Source organism: Artemia sp. Qi Xiang Cuo, chromosome 4 (assembly GCF_049724085.1).
Source record: "Artemia sp. Qi Xiang Cuo chromosome 4, ASM4972408v1, whole genome shotgun sequence".
NCBI classification, from domain to species: domain Eukaryota; kingdom Metazoa; phylum Arthropoda; class Branchiopoda; order Anostraca; family Artemiidae; genus Artemia; species Artemia sp. Qi Xiang Cuo.
This window is the reverse complement of record NC_142797.1, coordinates 39,814,801-39,831,583: the sequence shown is the minus strand read 5'-3', so window position 1 is coordinate 39,831,583 and position 16,783 is coordinate 39,814,801. Positions and strand designations below refer to the sequence as shown.

The window sequence follows — 16,783 nt, the reverse complement described above, 5'->3', positions numbered from 1 at the left end:
GCAGCTTGATGGGTGACTCTATTTTTATAACAATGGAACCCCAGTGAAACTAGAGTAGACTAAAATATATGTCGTAAAGCAAGTTGATTGCGTCTCCAAAATACATAATTGGTGCCAACGGAATTACCACCGGAAAGAAGAATACATTATACTTTTGTGGTAATTTTACTACAATGTACGTGCCTCTTATTGTCCAAAGTACACTAAAATATAACAACAGGCAAAACTTAAAAAAAATGAGAGAGTGAAAATGTATACATATGTTTACAAATACAAGTCCGAATATTTTAACATCCAGTAGCCCTTATCAAGGAAAAAAATAGATGAAATAGTTAATATATAACAGAAATAACGTGAAAAACATAATATAATAACACTTTAGAAAAAAGAAGAAGAAACAAACTAAATCTGATGAACAAAGTTGTTGTTCAGTACTTTAGTTTATCAGACACGAGTTCATATTTTCCAATTTTTATTATTTAAATTAAAAGATCATAGCCTAACTTTATGCCTACCTCCAACCATACAGTAGATACATAAAAGAGTCCAATCACAAAAATACGAAGAGGCTACCATGGAGCAGCTTTGAACTGAAGTTCAGCGAGGCAGACAACAGCGTGGGCAGCAAAGGAGTCAAGCCAGTGGGCGGTAGACAACAGTGTGGCAGAAAAAAAAAGGACTTGAAGAATGATTTGGGATACATAACTTACGTGGTAACTTGCCAAGAAGTGACAAAAAAATTATTTGTGCTCGTTTTTCCAATGAACCAGTCTGCAGCTTGAATTTAGCTCGTCGTTGTAGTTATTCAGGACTTAACATCAAGTCACACAAATAAAAGTTTTATCATTAAGTGTAGACTTAGCTCATTTTGGCACCGAATCAAAAGTTAGCTCATTTACATCTCCTGAATCAGGACTTAGCTCGTTTTTGTATTGAGTCAGGACTCGTTTCACGTCAAGTCAAGAATTATATCTTTGTCCTGAGCCAGATCTTAGCTTGTTTCCGCACCAAAACAGGCTTCATTTTGGAAATTTGTCATTTCGTAGCTTCGACTTAGCAAGTTTTTAAGCTGAACTGAAAATTTTTGTATAATTATGGTAGAAACTATGGGAAAATGCCAACCTGTCTGCTAAAAAGTTGGCGGTTGAGGAGGAGGAAGAGGTTTCAAAAAGAGGTCAAAATCAAAGAGGTTTCAAAGAGGCCAACATGTCTGCTAAAAAGTTGGCGGTTGAGGAGGAGGAAGAGGTTTCAATGAAGGTACAAAATCGTACCTTCGATCATGAACATTGGAATTCTATGCATGAATCCAGTTTTAGCCTGACACGATATGATAAGCTTTTACTACAGTGCATTTGTGTAGAACAGGCTAACTGCATAATTTGAGACCCTTGCCCCTGGGACCATGTCCCTCTGGAAACAAGCAATAAACGCTCCTTCGTTCTCTGGTAAGTATTATCACAGGGATTCAAGCTATTTCACATTGCTTGTCTGCAACGTAAACTACTTAACATTAGAATGTAAAATGATCTATAATGGGTCAGCCAAAATGGATCAAAATTAAATTTATATTCTAAAGAACCTACAATAGGCCAACTTAGCCTATTCAAAACCCCTGCTAAAATGAGAATACCATTTCAAGATGGAAACTTTTTGGTACAACATCATCAAGTCAACCAGAACAAAATGTCTCATTACTTACTTTTCTCTTTGATAAATTTATAATAGTCGTAACCCCAAAAACATCCATTTCATCGTCATCATCTTCATCATTGTCACTTAGTTCATCATCAGGAACAACTTGCTAGAAAAGATGCATTGATATCAAAAATAATTTTAGATTAACTCCAAAGTAACGATTTCTCATACAAAACCATAATCATTTTACAATAAAAAATATTGTTGCATTACGCGGCCAGCTTTTCCAATCTTTGGGTGTTGGAGTCAGGCTCTGTTGCAATAGCTATCTTCTTTAGATTTTATGCTATAGGAGGGTGCTACAGGCGTTACCATAGATCTATCCTAGAAACGCCTATACAGGAACAGTAGCACAATACAAGCTCAGGACAAATCACTAGACCATACACGTAGATTGTGCAATCACAAACGTTTTCTGACATCCACTTGTTAGTTAAAATTCTCAGTATGTGTTTATCTGGCTAAAACAGAAAACATGAGATTGAAAAAAAGAAGTTGGAAACTTAAATAACTTTTGACAAAGTCAGATGAGCATAAGCAGAGTAGTAGTTCAGATTAGTTTAATCAACACAGCCTCATAGGCTAGCTTATCTCTAAAGATATTTGTAGGAAACTAATAAATAATTTGCTGATTGCAGCAAATTTTAGCAGTCACGGATTGTCTATCCTGCTTTACTGCATTCAGGTAAGCTTCAATTCATCAGTTTTTGAATTCGGCATTTCAAATTATCCGACAATTTTCTTCACAACGATTTCATTTATTACAGAAACTGTTTAACAATATTAGCTAACAATTTTCGTTACTACAGACATTTATGAAAGACCGTAGGTAATATCAGGGAGAGGGGGGAAATGTGACGAAGCAAAGGAGCCTTAGGGAAGAGTTGTGTCTTCCCACCCCACTGTTTCGATACCACTAGCTATATCTCCATATTTATTCTTGCAGAACAGCCTGACATTGTTAAAAAGCCCCCTTATCTAGAAAAATGCAAGTCTTAAAATAAACTCTTTTTCTGTTTCTTACCCCTGTCCCTTCAGCCAAGGTGGGAGTAAAAATATTTAGAGTAAAACCAAGCAATAGATAATAATCATCAGTTTAACAATGATATATTTTCAAAAAAAATTTTCTTTATCTTGGGTAGAGGTAGAATCCTTAGGGGTGATTTGGGGACTTAATAGTATATGAAGCAACACGTTGCATTAGAGCACCAGGTTGCAACTTTCCTCACATTCTATGAAATACAAACTCAAGTTTCACTTTCCAAAATGGCATATTTTTCCTTTCCCTCTTTCCATCCGTAGTTTTGTCCGAGAGGGCGAGGGTTCAGATCCTAGTGTATCCAATTATTTGGTTTGGGACGAGGGTCGGTGGTGTGACTCTGTAAGTTCAGCCAGAGTCGACTCAGCTCTAAATGGGTACCTGGAGAAATCTGAAGAAGGTAAACAGGAAGGTTGTGCGAAAGCACAGGATGGTTGGCACCCAATCCCCCAATGCACTTCCTGGCTGAAGAGTCAGGAAACGGAGATCAGCACCGCCGGTAGGGACTGTAAAGTCCAATGCCGCATTCTTTACCTTTTTTACCTCTTTTCGTGCCTTGTCAAATTCAATTACAGTGGAAAGGATTCAAAACAAGCTTATCAACTTTCTGTAGAGACAAATTTCTGGGGCATTATTTCTCAAAGAAGCAAATCTTAATCCCATAGATAAAATGCCACAGTCAGTAAGAACAGAAGCTTAAACTTATGTAGGGAAAAACCTTTCAACTACTAGTAATCATATTTCAATAAAAGGAACATACAAATAAAAAAAAACCTGAAGAAATGATTAAGAATCTACAAATTTCTGGGGCATTATTTCTCAAAGAAGCAAATCCTAATCCCATAGATAAAATGCCACAGTCAGTAAGAACAGAAGCTTAACCTTATGTATGGAAAAACCTTTCATCTACTAGTAATCAGATTTCAATAACAGGAACATACAAATGAAAAAAAAAAAAAAAAAAACTTGAATAAATGATTAAGAATTTATAAGTAAAAACTTAACAAGATAATTAGTCTCTACTAATAATAAGAAAATTAGTTTACATTATCTTTATGTTATGAGGCAACTGATAATAATTTTTACATTTTGTTGTTCTTGTTGGGTAGTGGGGGTATAACACTAAATACAAAATGATTATGATGACTGTGTCTGGCAAGACTGATATTGGTCCCATTCAAACAAATTCCTTGGTAAACTATTCTTGCCCTTTGAGACAACAAAAATTATATTCAGATGAAAAATGGCAAAATTACAGAAGATTAAACACCAGATAACTGCAATGATGCTGGTCAAGTTCATTAAACAACTTAAGACAAATATTAACTGACTCCAATTTAGAATACAAGGACATTTATATAAGATTCAGGAAATTCAGAACTTAACAACTATGAAAATGGATTATAATCTAGGATTCTTAAAAAAAGAGAAAAAAAGAGACCAAAATAAAAACTGGAATGAAAAATTTACTGAAACGGGTCCTCAAACTTCAATCAATTTAAAAGTTTCTAAAGGAGAAAGATAGAGATTTTAAATTCAATTTAATATACCTACTAAATGAAAGTATAGTTTTCTAGGGGATCTTTATTCCCGGCTTTGCTAAACAAAAATTCTACTTTTAGCCATTACTTATAGTTTTCGCAACAGTTACTGAACAGTTACTGAAATTCTGGAGTTTACGAGCACACAGTACTGCTATGTTACAATCCCACTCCACTGGATCCCTTAATATATCATTGTAGAACAAAAAGAAAGAAAAAAACTGCTGTTGAATCAGGATTAAGCGAATGAGTTTCATTCTCATTTATACAGGATTATTTTACAGACCTTATCCTGAGGAAAACAGCCTTAACTGTTTTTCAGGAACATGATTATCAATTGAAAATGCAAAAATTTTCGACGACTTAAATTACATAGGTATAAATAATTTGAGTGCCATAGATCAGACATATGTCAATCCGCCATACAATAAGTAGAGTAGAATAGTAGCAATGCTACTTGGCAGTTTTCAAATTTGTTGGCAGATTTTGTCTGAAAATAACATTTTTACATAAGGCTGTCAAAACACAAGTTGTGCTGCTAAAGTGTTGGCAGCTTTTGGAATTCTGTTGAATTCTGCTACTTGCAGCTTTGGAAATTTTCCATACCTGACGTCAATATATTTTGAATATCAATAATATTTGAAGGGATTTTTTTTTCAGAAAAAAAAATGATAAGTTCTGTCCCAGACCAAGTCTCTTAAACTAGGAATAGTCTACATATGGGTGAAGAAGGAATCTTAGGTAACAAGAAATGCAAATACAGTAATGATATATAGCAAAAATAGCTAAGGTAAAATATGTTTTTGTTTTTTTAGTTGAGAGAAGTTTAGCAGAATAGGAAGATATGTCAAAGAACTAAGATTATGGTGCTAGAAGTTATACTAATGTCAGTGGCCAAGCATGGCTCCGAAACGACTATAATGAAAGAATTTCAATATGGATAGATCATCTTCTACAAATGAAGGATGGTGAGTTATCATAAATTGATTTTTTGCCAATTCAGCAGGGGCCAAACAAAACCTAGGGCGTCCTCAAACACGTTGGGAAATGATCACGAGAATAGAGTAAAGCTCTGAGCAGCGTGGAGCTGTGTTGACCTCACTCGGCTTAGTACTGCCATAAGTTGTCAGTAGTACAATCTTACAAAAAAAAAAAAAAAAACAAATAAAAAACTGAAGCCCAGCAGTAAATGGGCACTCACTTTCAACGCACTTCCAATATAATTTTGACTGATAATGATGTCTGTTAGATTGGACAGGTCAATTTGAGCCTTCAAAAACAACTGACTAAGTAGTTTCTTAACACTATGAAAATCTTCACCTTCAATATTTCTTCCTTCAAATTCTACAGGAACAACCTAAAAAAGGGGGACAGCATAGGTTACATTTGAATTGTGTACAACTGCAACAGAACAATAAAAAACTTCAGAGACAGCAGATGTTTTAAACAGTATTTAGCCAGCATATATATATATATATATATATATATATATAGTACCGGGAGACCATTGTCACTTGTCTTCCAACTGCAGACAATATGAACTTCTTCTTGATGTTGTGGCGTTGTTATACCACCCTGGAGAAAATACGAATTCTTCATTAAGGGTTGTCACCTATTTAGGTCGTTTTTATGGCCAGATGTGTCAATATGCCAGTTTTAAGAAAAAAAAAAAAAAACTCATCAACCACTTTCGAGGAAAAATCCATAAACACACATATACTCAATTATTCATTATTTAACTAATTTAAAAAAGAAATATAATTCTCACAATAAGATATTTTGTTGGATGTTGTCAGGGCTTCCCTCCGGACATCATTATATGTTTGTTGTTCATTTTCAGGTGGAACCCGAACTTTTAAGCTATATTGTCATTTAACAGGAGAACAAACCATGATAATGATTAAAAACAGGAGTACAGTGGTCAACGCCAACAAATTCAGAAGTTTGGCCTTGCGACTTATGCTTAGTCATGGAAAATGCAGGTCGAAGTGGAAACTGATGTTGTTGAACAGTATATCGAAGTTGAAATTTATTCCATTGCAACTCGGGATATGTGGATTTCTTTTCCTGTTTTTTCCCAGCAATTATATTTGCCCTAATTATATTGTTACATAATTCAGTAACAATAGGGAGAATCCCATTAAACATCCCTTCTGAAATATCTAAGTTACACAAAGCATAACGTATTGTATTTTTCTTTATTTTTAAGTCATCAGGTGGTAAATCTGCAGTATCAATTGAATTGAGGAATTCTGAAGTGAATTCAATTCCTCCTTTTCTTTGTCTTTTACAGGATCATAACTTTTATAAGATTTGTATTCTCTTGGGAGTCGATTAATAATTTTCGTATTTATTTTACTAACTTGTTTGTTGATCAAAGCTAAAATAACACAATCATGGATTAAATTGAAATTTTGATTTGGCAGAAATTCTCCAAATACTTCCTAAATTAAATTGCCACTGAACATTGTATCTTCTGGTAATTCGATTTCGTTAGTCATTTTTGGGAAGATTTCCATTTCCCAGGTCCAGGATGTACTTTACAAATGCTTCCTGTTCAGGATTCAACTGCATATTTTTTTTGCGTAATTGTTTGAAATACTTGCAAAGGACTTTTTTTTATTGACAATTCAAGTGTTTCACAGCGGTTGCTTCAGAGTTGAACTGGTGAACACTGTCGGAATCACCTCCAGCAACTAGAATTTACCCTCCAAATGAAAGTTTGGATTTGTAATGGACTGCAACAACTGATCCATATTTAGTAAGCTATACTTAGGAAATATCAGTGCTTTGTCAAGTAGGAAAACTTCTACTTGAGCTGATTCTAAAACATTGTTTGAACCAGGTCTTATGCAGGAAATTCAATCTGAGGAAAACAGAATTTTCAAGCCAAAGGTCTTGTGTGTTGTTAGTCTAAATGGTAATAAAGACAATGCTATTCCTATATAAGCCGCGAGTTACGAAACACAGAATCTGATACAAGGTTTAATACACAAACGTTTTACTGGTACAGCCTGGCCCATCTATAAAAAAAACTTTTTTAGCTGATATAATCAGGATCATTGATAGCCTGTAAAATATTATTTATAATTTCAAGCTGTTTTCGTTGCAGAAATAGATACATAATGACAGCTGACTCCTTAGAATTTAGAAATTCCAAGTTTTATTCATTTTTGTAGGTTTGAATGTTGTCCATGCCATATTGTTCGACACAAAAATAAAAAATTTAACCTTAAATTACGATTGTATTTAACTTGGATACAATAATGCGATAAGCACACTGAACTGCAGTATCTTCAGATATATGAATTTTTCATGCTTGTCAAATAAAATCCTCTGCCAACTAATCCTCTAGCAACATAGTAAGAGACGATCACGTCCAATGTTAAGAAATATAATAACCCATAGCTCTTAAAATAGAGTCAGATCAAAACAAAAAGAACACCGTTAGAACCGCCTTGTCCGAAACCCTTTATAAGAAACTTTATGTCCCTTGGCAGAACAGCAAGGACAGTATATTGGCTTATAAAATAAATTTATTTTCTTCATAAAATAAAGAAAAGTGGCAGCTACTACAGCATTCTGCTTAAACGGCAACATTTTTTTTTCTTTCTCTCTTTTAGGTCTGCAGGATTTCAAAAAAAAAAAAATCTGTGTGAAGAGTAGTCACATTACAGAAGGCATTTTGGACAGTGCTGATTCTTCTAGGGAATCAAACAGCTGTTTATTGTCAAATTCAAGGCCATCATCTAGGTATACTTGTTTGTATGTGGCGTAAAGAATGTTATTCATAGTTTTGGTATCTTCAAAACTTGTTCCATTCTTAACATTAAAGAGAACAACTCGCAAATAGAATCATTTGGGATAAGTTACAAAACTTATGTTGATAATTCGACCAATGACACGCAATCGGCGGATTCATGGTTCCCATGTACTCGTTCTCCCATTCCATTTAAAGTGTTCAGGCATTACCCATTAATAGAGAAATTCAAGGTTTTTCATATATTTCAACGCCTTGTTGTGTCAAAATAGGCTTCTAACATTGAGTCTTGTTGTCCATTATCTTCCAAATCTATTTGGAAGACCTACATAGAGACTTCCAAAAATATAATTTGTACTTTACTGAAAAATATTCAAATGAATTTAGGCCTACTGAAAAAAAAAAAATGTGCATTGTCTGTTTAATATTCATATGCTGATATTTTTCCCTTAAAATCTTAATTAGTTTTTTATTTCTTAAAGTTATAAAAATGATAACATTTAAAAGAATTTTTCCAGTAAAGTACAAAGTATATTCTGGCTTGTAAAAAGCATAGGGTTTTAGAACTCTACTCATATTAATTTCTGCTGGTTTTGAGTTTGACCCTGTTATTTATTTTAATTTCTGTTTGTTTTGGGTTTCATTTATTTATTGATACTGATTTGTGGTAGTTGTATGTTTGTTAGATTATTTGATTTTTTTTTTGGTCATTTTTGGTTTAATGGAGTTCTTTACTTTTTTTTGAAAAACTTACCTTGTGGAAATTTTTTTTTTAATTAATTTCTGTTCGCTTTATGTTTACAAAGGGAAAAAGACTGAGCCTCTTATAAGGCTAAACAACCAACCCTTCCATAAAAATCTTAAATACCCTCTGGGCACCACTTACAACCCTTGGCCCTAATCTCTGGGGTTTGTTTCAGCCCCTAAAAGCCTTGTTGTATGATATTTAGACTATTTTGAATAGAATGGCTATTTAAAAATTTATATTAGATGCAGTTCAGGACAACACGACGTGTGTGTGTGTGGGAGGGGCGGTAGCTGCCCTCCGATCACTTTGAATCTTTAAAAGAGTTGTAGAGGGTCTGATTACCAATGAACCCCCTGCAAAATTTATATAACTATGCTTTCTATAAGAACCTTATCCCAGTGCATAACTCACAACCCTTGCCCTGGGGGCTGGGGGGATTTGTTTTACCCAAAGACATAGTTTCCAGACTTTTCAAATACATTGAACAAAATGGCTATCTCAAAATCTTGGTTGGAAGTTTTTGGGGAAATTATGGGTGTGTGTGGGGGGGGGGGGGACATTTGCCCTCCGATCACTTTCGACTAATAAGACAGGCACTAGCCCTCTCCATTTCCAATCATATGAGCCCTTTTTAAAGCTTCTACAACAAACTTTCTACAAAAACTTTATATGCCCAAGGGGCTTAACTTGAACAAAATAGCCATATCAAAATGTTAATCGCAAAAGTTTGGGGAAATCATGAGCATGGGCGGAGGGGGGGGGGTGATTCTCCCTCCGATTACTTTCGACTATTAAAAAGGGCAATAGCCCTCTCAATTTCCAATCGAATGAGCCCTTTTTGAAGTTTTTACAACAACACTTTCTCTAAAAACCTTACATGTCCCCAGGGCAAAACTTACAACCATTATCTTGAGGGCTGTGAGGGGGAGGGGGTTGTCATACTCAAAGACATAATTTCCAGACCCTTCAACTATGTTAAATATAATGGCTATATCAAAATGTTGATCGGAAGTGTTTGGGGAAATGAAGGATGTGGGAGGGTGGCATTCGCTCTCCGATCGCTTTTGACTATTAATAAGGCCATTAGCCCTCTCAATTCCCAATTGAATGAGCCCTTTTTGAAGTTTCTACAACAACACTTTCAATACAAACATTATCTATCCACAGGGAACAGCTTACAAACTTTACCCTGGGGGCTGTGGGGGGTTTGTCATCCTCAAAGACATAATTTCCGGACTTTTCAACTACACTGATCATAATGGCTATCTCAAAATTTTTATGGAATGAGTTCGGGGAGATGGTGGGCGTAAGAAGGGGGTTAGTTACCCTCCAATCACTTTCGACTATTAACAAGGCCACTACCCTTTTTAATTTCCAATCAAATGAGCCCTTTTTGAAGTTTCTACGACAACACTTTGTATAAAAACCTTATATGCCCCAAGGGCATAGCTTGCAACCCTTGCTCTGTGGGTTATGGGGGGGGGGGGGATTATCATCCTCAAAGACCTAATTTCCAGAACCTAAAACTACGTTGAACAAAATGGCTATCTCAATATTTTGATTGGATGATTTTGGGAAATGGTGGGCGTGAGAAGGGAGTTAGTTGCCCTTAAATCACTTTCAACTATTAAAAAGGGTACTAGCCCTTTCAATTTTCAAACGAATAATCCCTTTTTGAAGTTTCTACAACAACACTTTCTATACAAACCTTATATGCCCCCAACGCATAACTTAAAACCTTTATCCTGAGGTCTGGGGGGAGATGTCATCCTCAAAGGCCCAAGTTCCAGAATTTTCAACTACGTTGAAAAAATGGCTATCTTAAAATTTTTATTACAAGTGTTTGCGAAAATAATGGACGTAAGAGGGGGTTAGTTGCCCTCCAATCACTTTCAACGATTACAAAGGGCACAAGCCCTTGCAGTTTCCAATCGAATGAGCCCTTTTTGAAGTTTCTATGACAGCCCTTTTTATAAAATCTTATATGCCCCCAGGGCATAACTTACAACCCTTGCTCTGAGGGATGTGGGGGGTTGTCATCCTCAAAGACAACCCCCCACAAAAAGGCTATCTCAAAATTTTGATTGGATGTGTTTGGGGAAATGGTGGTTAGTTGCCCTCCAATCAATTTCGACTATTAAAAAGTTTCTATAACACTTTCTAAAAAAATTTATATGACCCCAGGCATAACTTACAACCCTTGCCCTGAGAGTTGGGGGGGGGGGGGGTGTCATCCTCAAAGACCTAATTTCCAGAACTTAAAACTACGTTGAACAAAATGGTTATCTCAAAATTTTGATTGGCGGTGTTTGGGGAAATGATGGACGTAAGAGGGGGTTATTTACCCTCCAATCACTTTCTACTATTAAAAGGTACACAAGCCCTATCAATTCCCAATCAAATGTGCCGTTTTTGAAGTTTATACAACAACCCTTTCTATAATACCATATATGCCCCCAGGGCATAACTTACAACCCTCACCCCGAGGGCTGTGGGGTGGGGGGGGGGTAGTCATCCTAAAAGACATAATTTCCAGAACTTTCAACTACGTTGAACAAAATGGCTATCTCAAAATTTTGATTGGATGTGTTTGTGGAAATGGTGGGCGTGAGAGGGGTGTTAGTTGTCCTCCAATTACTGTCCTCTATTAAACAGGGCACTAACTCTTTCAATTTCCAACTGAATGAGCCCTTTATGAAATTTCTACAACAGCGCTTTCTATAAAAACCTTACATGCCCCCAGGGCTTAACTTACAACCCTTGCCCTGAGGGGTGGGGGGGGGGGGTTGTCATCCGTAAAGACTTAATTTCCAGATCTTTAAACTATGTTCACTATCTAAAAATTTTGATTGGATGTGCCCCCAGGGCTTAACTTACAACCCTTGCCCTGATATTTTTGGGGAAATGGGGGACTTGGAAGGGGTGTTAGTTGCCTTCCAATCACTTTCGGCTATTAAAAAGGCACAAGCCCTTCCAATTTCCAATCGAATGAGCCCTTTGTGAAGTTTCTACGACAGCCCTTTTTTATAAAAACTTATATGCCCTCAGGGCAAAACTTACAACCCTTGCTCTGAGGGCTGTAGAGGGTTGTCATCCTAAAAGACATAATTTCCAGAACTTTCAACTATGTTGAAAAAATCTGTCGCAAAATTGTGATTGGATGTTTTGGGGAAATGGTTGGCATGAGAGGGGGGTTAGTTACTCTCCAATCACTTTCGACTTTTAAAAAGGGCACTAGCCCTTTCAATTTCCAATAGAATGAACCGTTTTTGAAGTTTTTACGACAACGCTATCTACAAAACCTCATATGACCCCAGGGCATTACTTACAACCCAAGCCCTGGGGAGTGTGGGGAGTTTGTCATCCTCAAAGACATAATATTCAGAATTTTCAACTACGTTGAACAAAAAGGCTATCTCAAAATTTTGATAAGATGTGTTTGGGGAAATAATGGGCGTGAGAGGGGGGTTAGGTGCACTCGAATCACTTTCGACTATTAAAAAGGGCCCTAGTCCTTTCAATTTCCAATCGAATGAGACCTTTTTGAAGTTTCTACGACACTTTAAAAAAAATTATATGAACCCAGGGCAAAACTTACAACCCTTGCCCTGAGGGTTGGGGGTGTCATCCTCAAAGACCTAATTTGCAGAACTTTAAACTACGTTGAACAAAATGGCTATCTCAAAATTTTGATTGGCTGTGTTTGGGGAAATGATGGACATAAGAGGGGGGTTAGTTGCCCTCCGAACACTTTCTACTATTAAAAGGTACACTAGCCCTAGCAATTTCCAATCAAATGAGCCCTTTTTGAAGTTTGTACGACAGCCCTTTCTATAAAAACCATAGATGCCCCCAGGGCATAACTTACAACCCTTACCCTGAGGGCTGGGGTGTCATCCTAAAAGACATAATTTCCAGAACTTTCAACTACGTTAAACAAAATGGCTAACTCGAAATATTGATTGGATGTGTTTGAGGAAATGGTGGGTGTGAGAGGGGGGTTAGTTGTCCTTCAATTACTTTTCTCTATTAAAAAGCGCACTAGCCCTTTCAATTTCCAACTGAATGAGCCCGTTTTGAAGTTTCTACAACAATGCTTTCTATAAAAACCTTATATACCCCCAGGGCTTAACTTACAACCTTTGCCCTCAGGGGTGTGAGGGGGGATTGCCATCTTAAAGACATAATTTCCAGATCTTTAAACTACGTTAAACAAAATGACTAACAAAATTTTGATTGGATGTGCCCTCAGGGCTTAACTTACAACCTTTGCCCTGATGTGCTTGGGGAAATGGTGGGCTTGGAAGGGGTGTTGCAGGGGTTCCAATCAAAGGGGTGCCCTTGCAGTTTCCAATCGAATGAGCCCTTTTTGAAGCTTCTACGACAGCCCCTTTTATAAAACCTTATATGCCCCCGGGGCATAGCTTAAAACCCCTGCTCTGAGGGCTGTGGGGGGTTGTCATCCTCAAGACATAATTTCCAGAACTTTCAACTATGGTGAAAAAAAAGCTATTGAAAAATTTTGATTGGATGTGTTTGGGGAAACGGTGGTTAGTTCCCCTCCAATCACTTTTGACTATTAAAAAGGGCCCTAGTCATTTCAATTTCCAATCAAATGAGACCTTTTTGAAGTTTCTACAACACTTTCTAAAAAAAATTATATGACCCCAGGGCAAAACTTACAATCAGAGAAAGCTCAGGCTAGACAGCAGAGAGCTCACAACAAGAACGCCAAAGAGCTGAAAGAATTGAGCATAGGAGAGAAAGTATGGGTGAAATTTGACAAAAATAGTAGATGGCACAAGGGCGTAGTCGAGAAGAAGTTGAGACAACAAGAGCACTCTTACCTGGTGCAGCTGCAAGACGACAGTACTCTTCGGAGAAACAGGCGCCACCTACATCACAGATCAGAACCAGTTATAGCCGAGCCAGCGCCTATACCATCCCACCCATTACATGCAGGCCGTGCTACCCAGTGCCCCATACTACATACTTACCCGGATGGAACAGCGACAGTTGGAGCTAGTATGACGCCTGTCGCAGATCGATCCAGTGCTGAGTTGAACAGCAGTACTGATGAAGAAACCCCGTCAATAGTCAAAGATGATGATTTCACCATAGCCGAAAGGCCAAACGTCAGGGGGGAGGAGGAAAGAGCATTAAGTCTATGATGTCAGTCAACTACTGATACAGTCATACCCCCAGTGACCAGCGCTGAAGCCCCGCCAGATGCAGGAAGAGTCACTTGCTCAGGTAGACTTTCCAAACCACCTGCGCGTATGAACCTGAGCATTGATTGTCACGTTGATATCCACCTCCATCCAGTCTGGCAGTGATGGAAGCCATTTCTACATGAGAAAGAAGGTGAAATATATTGATTTAATTGCTTTGCTTGCTTTGCTTTTGTGTTGTTTGCTTATGCTTATGCACTTTATTTATAGGTGTTGGGTCTCCATTAAATAATTGAATTCAACTCTTTACCCAAAGATAGAATACATTACAATGGGTATATGGAAAATGTATAATTTGAGCTATATATTTGCACATCAGTGAAAGTGGTGTTTAAGATAAGTGATGTACTTTTAGGAATGATAAGCTACACTTTTCCTGCACATTATGAAGTAAGAATTGTTTTCTTAACATGTTTCTATCTCAACAGTCCTAATTTTGTGTAATGTTTATATTAACAGACTATTCAGATAGCTAAGAAATGAACTTACCTCTATAGTCTGAATTGCATATTGAATCCAAAATTAGCATACATTTGTGGCAGAAATGAACTTTGCCCCTATCCCCATATATATCAATTCAGGGATTATATTTGCATTCAGTAATATGATACTTTTTAGACTGAGAGATGCTGTAGACAAAGTTTTAAGAGAAGAACAGTGCAGTTTTAGAAAAGGTAGAGGAATGTGTTGACCAAATTTTCACTCTTAGACTAATAATTGAGAAGTGCCTGAGTTTTCAAACACCTTTGGTCCTCAGTTTTATAGATTACGAGCAAGCAGTTTGATTATCAACAGTTTGATTCTGTTGATAGAAGAGCTTTAGTAAAAGTTTTATCCTTGTATGGTATACCAGACAAATACATTAAAGTGATTAGTGTTATGTACAAGAATAACACTGCTGTGGTTAAGGTAGGAAATGAGGTTACCAGCTGGTTTTGCAAAGTTCAAACTTATCACTATAGTCAGAATTGCATCCTGAATCCAAATTTAATATTAATTTGCATCAGAAATGAACTTTACTTTCACCCCCTTAATGTGCAAATATATGCTCTGAATTGGTAGGCTATCCCAGCCTATATAGGGGTGGGGTAAAGTTCATTTCCAATGTAAATGAATGTTAAATTTGGATTTAGGATGCAATCCTGACTGTAGAGGCAAGTTTGTTTCTTAGCTACCTTAATAGTCTATTAACATAAACACTAGGCTGTCCCCAATTTTACCTATTGAAACTTTGTTGCCTTTAAAGATACAGGGCAATATACCAAGAAATCAAGAGTTTATAATCTTAGGTAAAAATTTTGATTAAAATGTATCTGCCATAAATTTGAACAGTAGGTTTCAAATCTTGGATATAATGCAAATGATCTTAAATAGTTGGGAATGGGTTATTGGCTTATTCTTATCTAAGAAAACATTTTTGAACTTGTATAGCCTACTTAAAATAGTTATCCTGACATCCAAGCCAATTTACACATAATTACTCTGCTTCACAACACATATTAGATTCAGTAGGCCTATATTTATGCAAGACCCTGTCTATGACTTACATAGGCTACTTTAAAGTTCTAACTTTAAAGCTTTAAAGGTTTTTAGTTCTAACTTTAAGATCTTATGTCAGTAAATATTTACCAAGTCATATTATTGACTTACAAATAAAGTGAATATACCACTTGATGCCTTTTTTATGCTCTTTACAATTATAATAATCATTTTTGTTGGAAATGAATTTTAGCCCCCACCCCAATATATACCAATTCAGGGTGTATATTTGCAAATTAAGGGGGGGAAGGTAATTTTATTTCTGACTTAAATGAAAGGTAAGTTTAAACTGTCCCCCCCCCCCCCTAATGAGCAAATATATATCCTACCCTGAATTGGTATATATAGGGGTGGAGGCTAAAATTCATTTCCAACAGAAATGATTATTATATTTGTAAAGAGCATAAAAAAAGGCATTGAGTGATCTATTCACTTTAGTCATAACTCAATAACATGATTTGGTAAATATTTACCCTTATGTCTAAGATTAGGCAGCCTTTTTTAGCTTTAGCTTTAGGCTCAGGCTTAACAAATGTGTCAAACATTGTACTCCAATGTTGTATCATCTGTGTATTTTAAATAGCCTATTTCTTGTAGACTAGCCTATGATATAGGCTATGGTTCAAATATTCAAGCAGGACACAAATTTATTAAGAAAATTAGACAAACCTAATGGTGAAACAGTCCACTTTCTAAATGGTATAACAGAGATTTTAGGGTGATTTATCTGACTAAGAGGTGATTTGCTGTCCAAGTAGGATCTTGGGGTATTACCCCAAGATCATGGCTGATTGACTAGGCTAGTTAGTTGTTACCTTAGGGAAAAGAAAAGAGACAACTGTCTTTCTTTACCATGTTCTCATCAAGCGTTTCACATTCAATTTCTGAATCACTGCTTTCTTCAGAGGTGTCATTGTTTTTACTCTCGCTTTGAGCTTTCTGTTTTTTCCTTGATGTGAGACCCATGCTGATCTTCTTTCTGTCTTTTTAAAACGCTTACTGGACAGGGTTGCCATTCAGGAGTTATTTCTAGTCCCAATTTGGGTGGCGAAATAGGGCTAATTTCGTATAAGAGTGTCATTTCCCAAACATTTGCCACTCGCGATGCTTCGCATTGCTTGCGCTGGTACCAACAAGTTTTTCAAAATGAAAATATCTGCCAATACGCACGTGATCATCTCCGCGCAGTTTTCCGTATCTTTTAATTTTAAACATCGAGAGTCCGCTTTA

The 16,783-nt window shown here is 36.5% G+C and overlaps 1 protein-coding gene across 1 annotated transcript in view; it reads right to left on the bottom strand.

The window, feature by feature from the left end:
- LOC148953103 (protein BCCIP homolog) overlaps window positions 1-16,560 on the bottom strand; it is a 29,535-nt gene extending 12,975 nt beyond the window's left edge. Inside the window, exons 1-3 of the mRNA XM_089087527.1 lie at window positions 16,406-16,560; window positions 5,477-5,632; window positions 1,700-1,801 (exon numbers count right to left, since the gene is read on the bottom strand). Of these exons, the coding sequence (XP_088943653.1) occupies window positions 1,700-1,801; window positions 5,477-5,632; window positions 16,406-16,519 (372 nt within the window). The 5' untranslated portion in view covers window positions 16,520-16,560. The remainder of the gene's footprint in view (window positions 1-1,699; window positions 1,802-5,476; window positions 5,633-16,405) is intronic.
- Window positions 16,561-16,783: the final 223 nt, after the last annotated feature.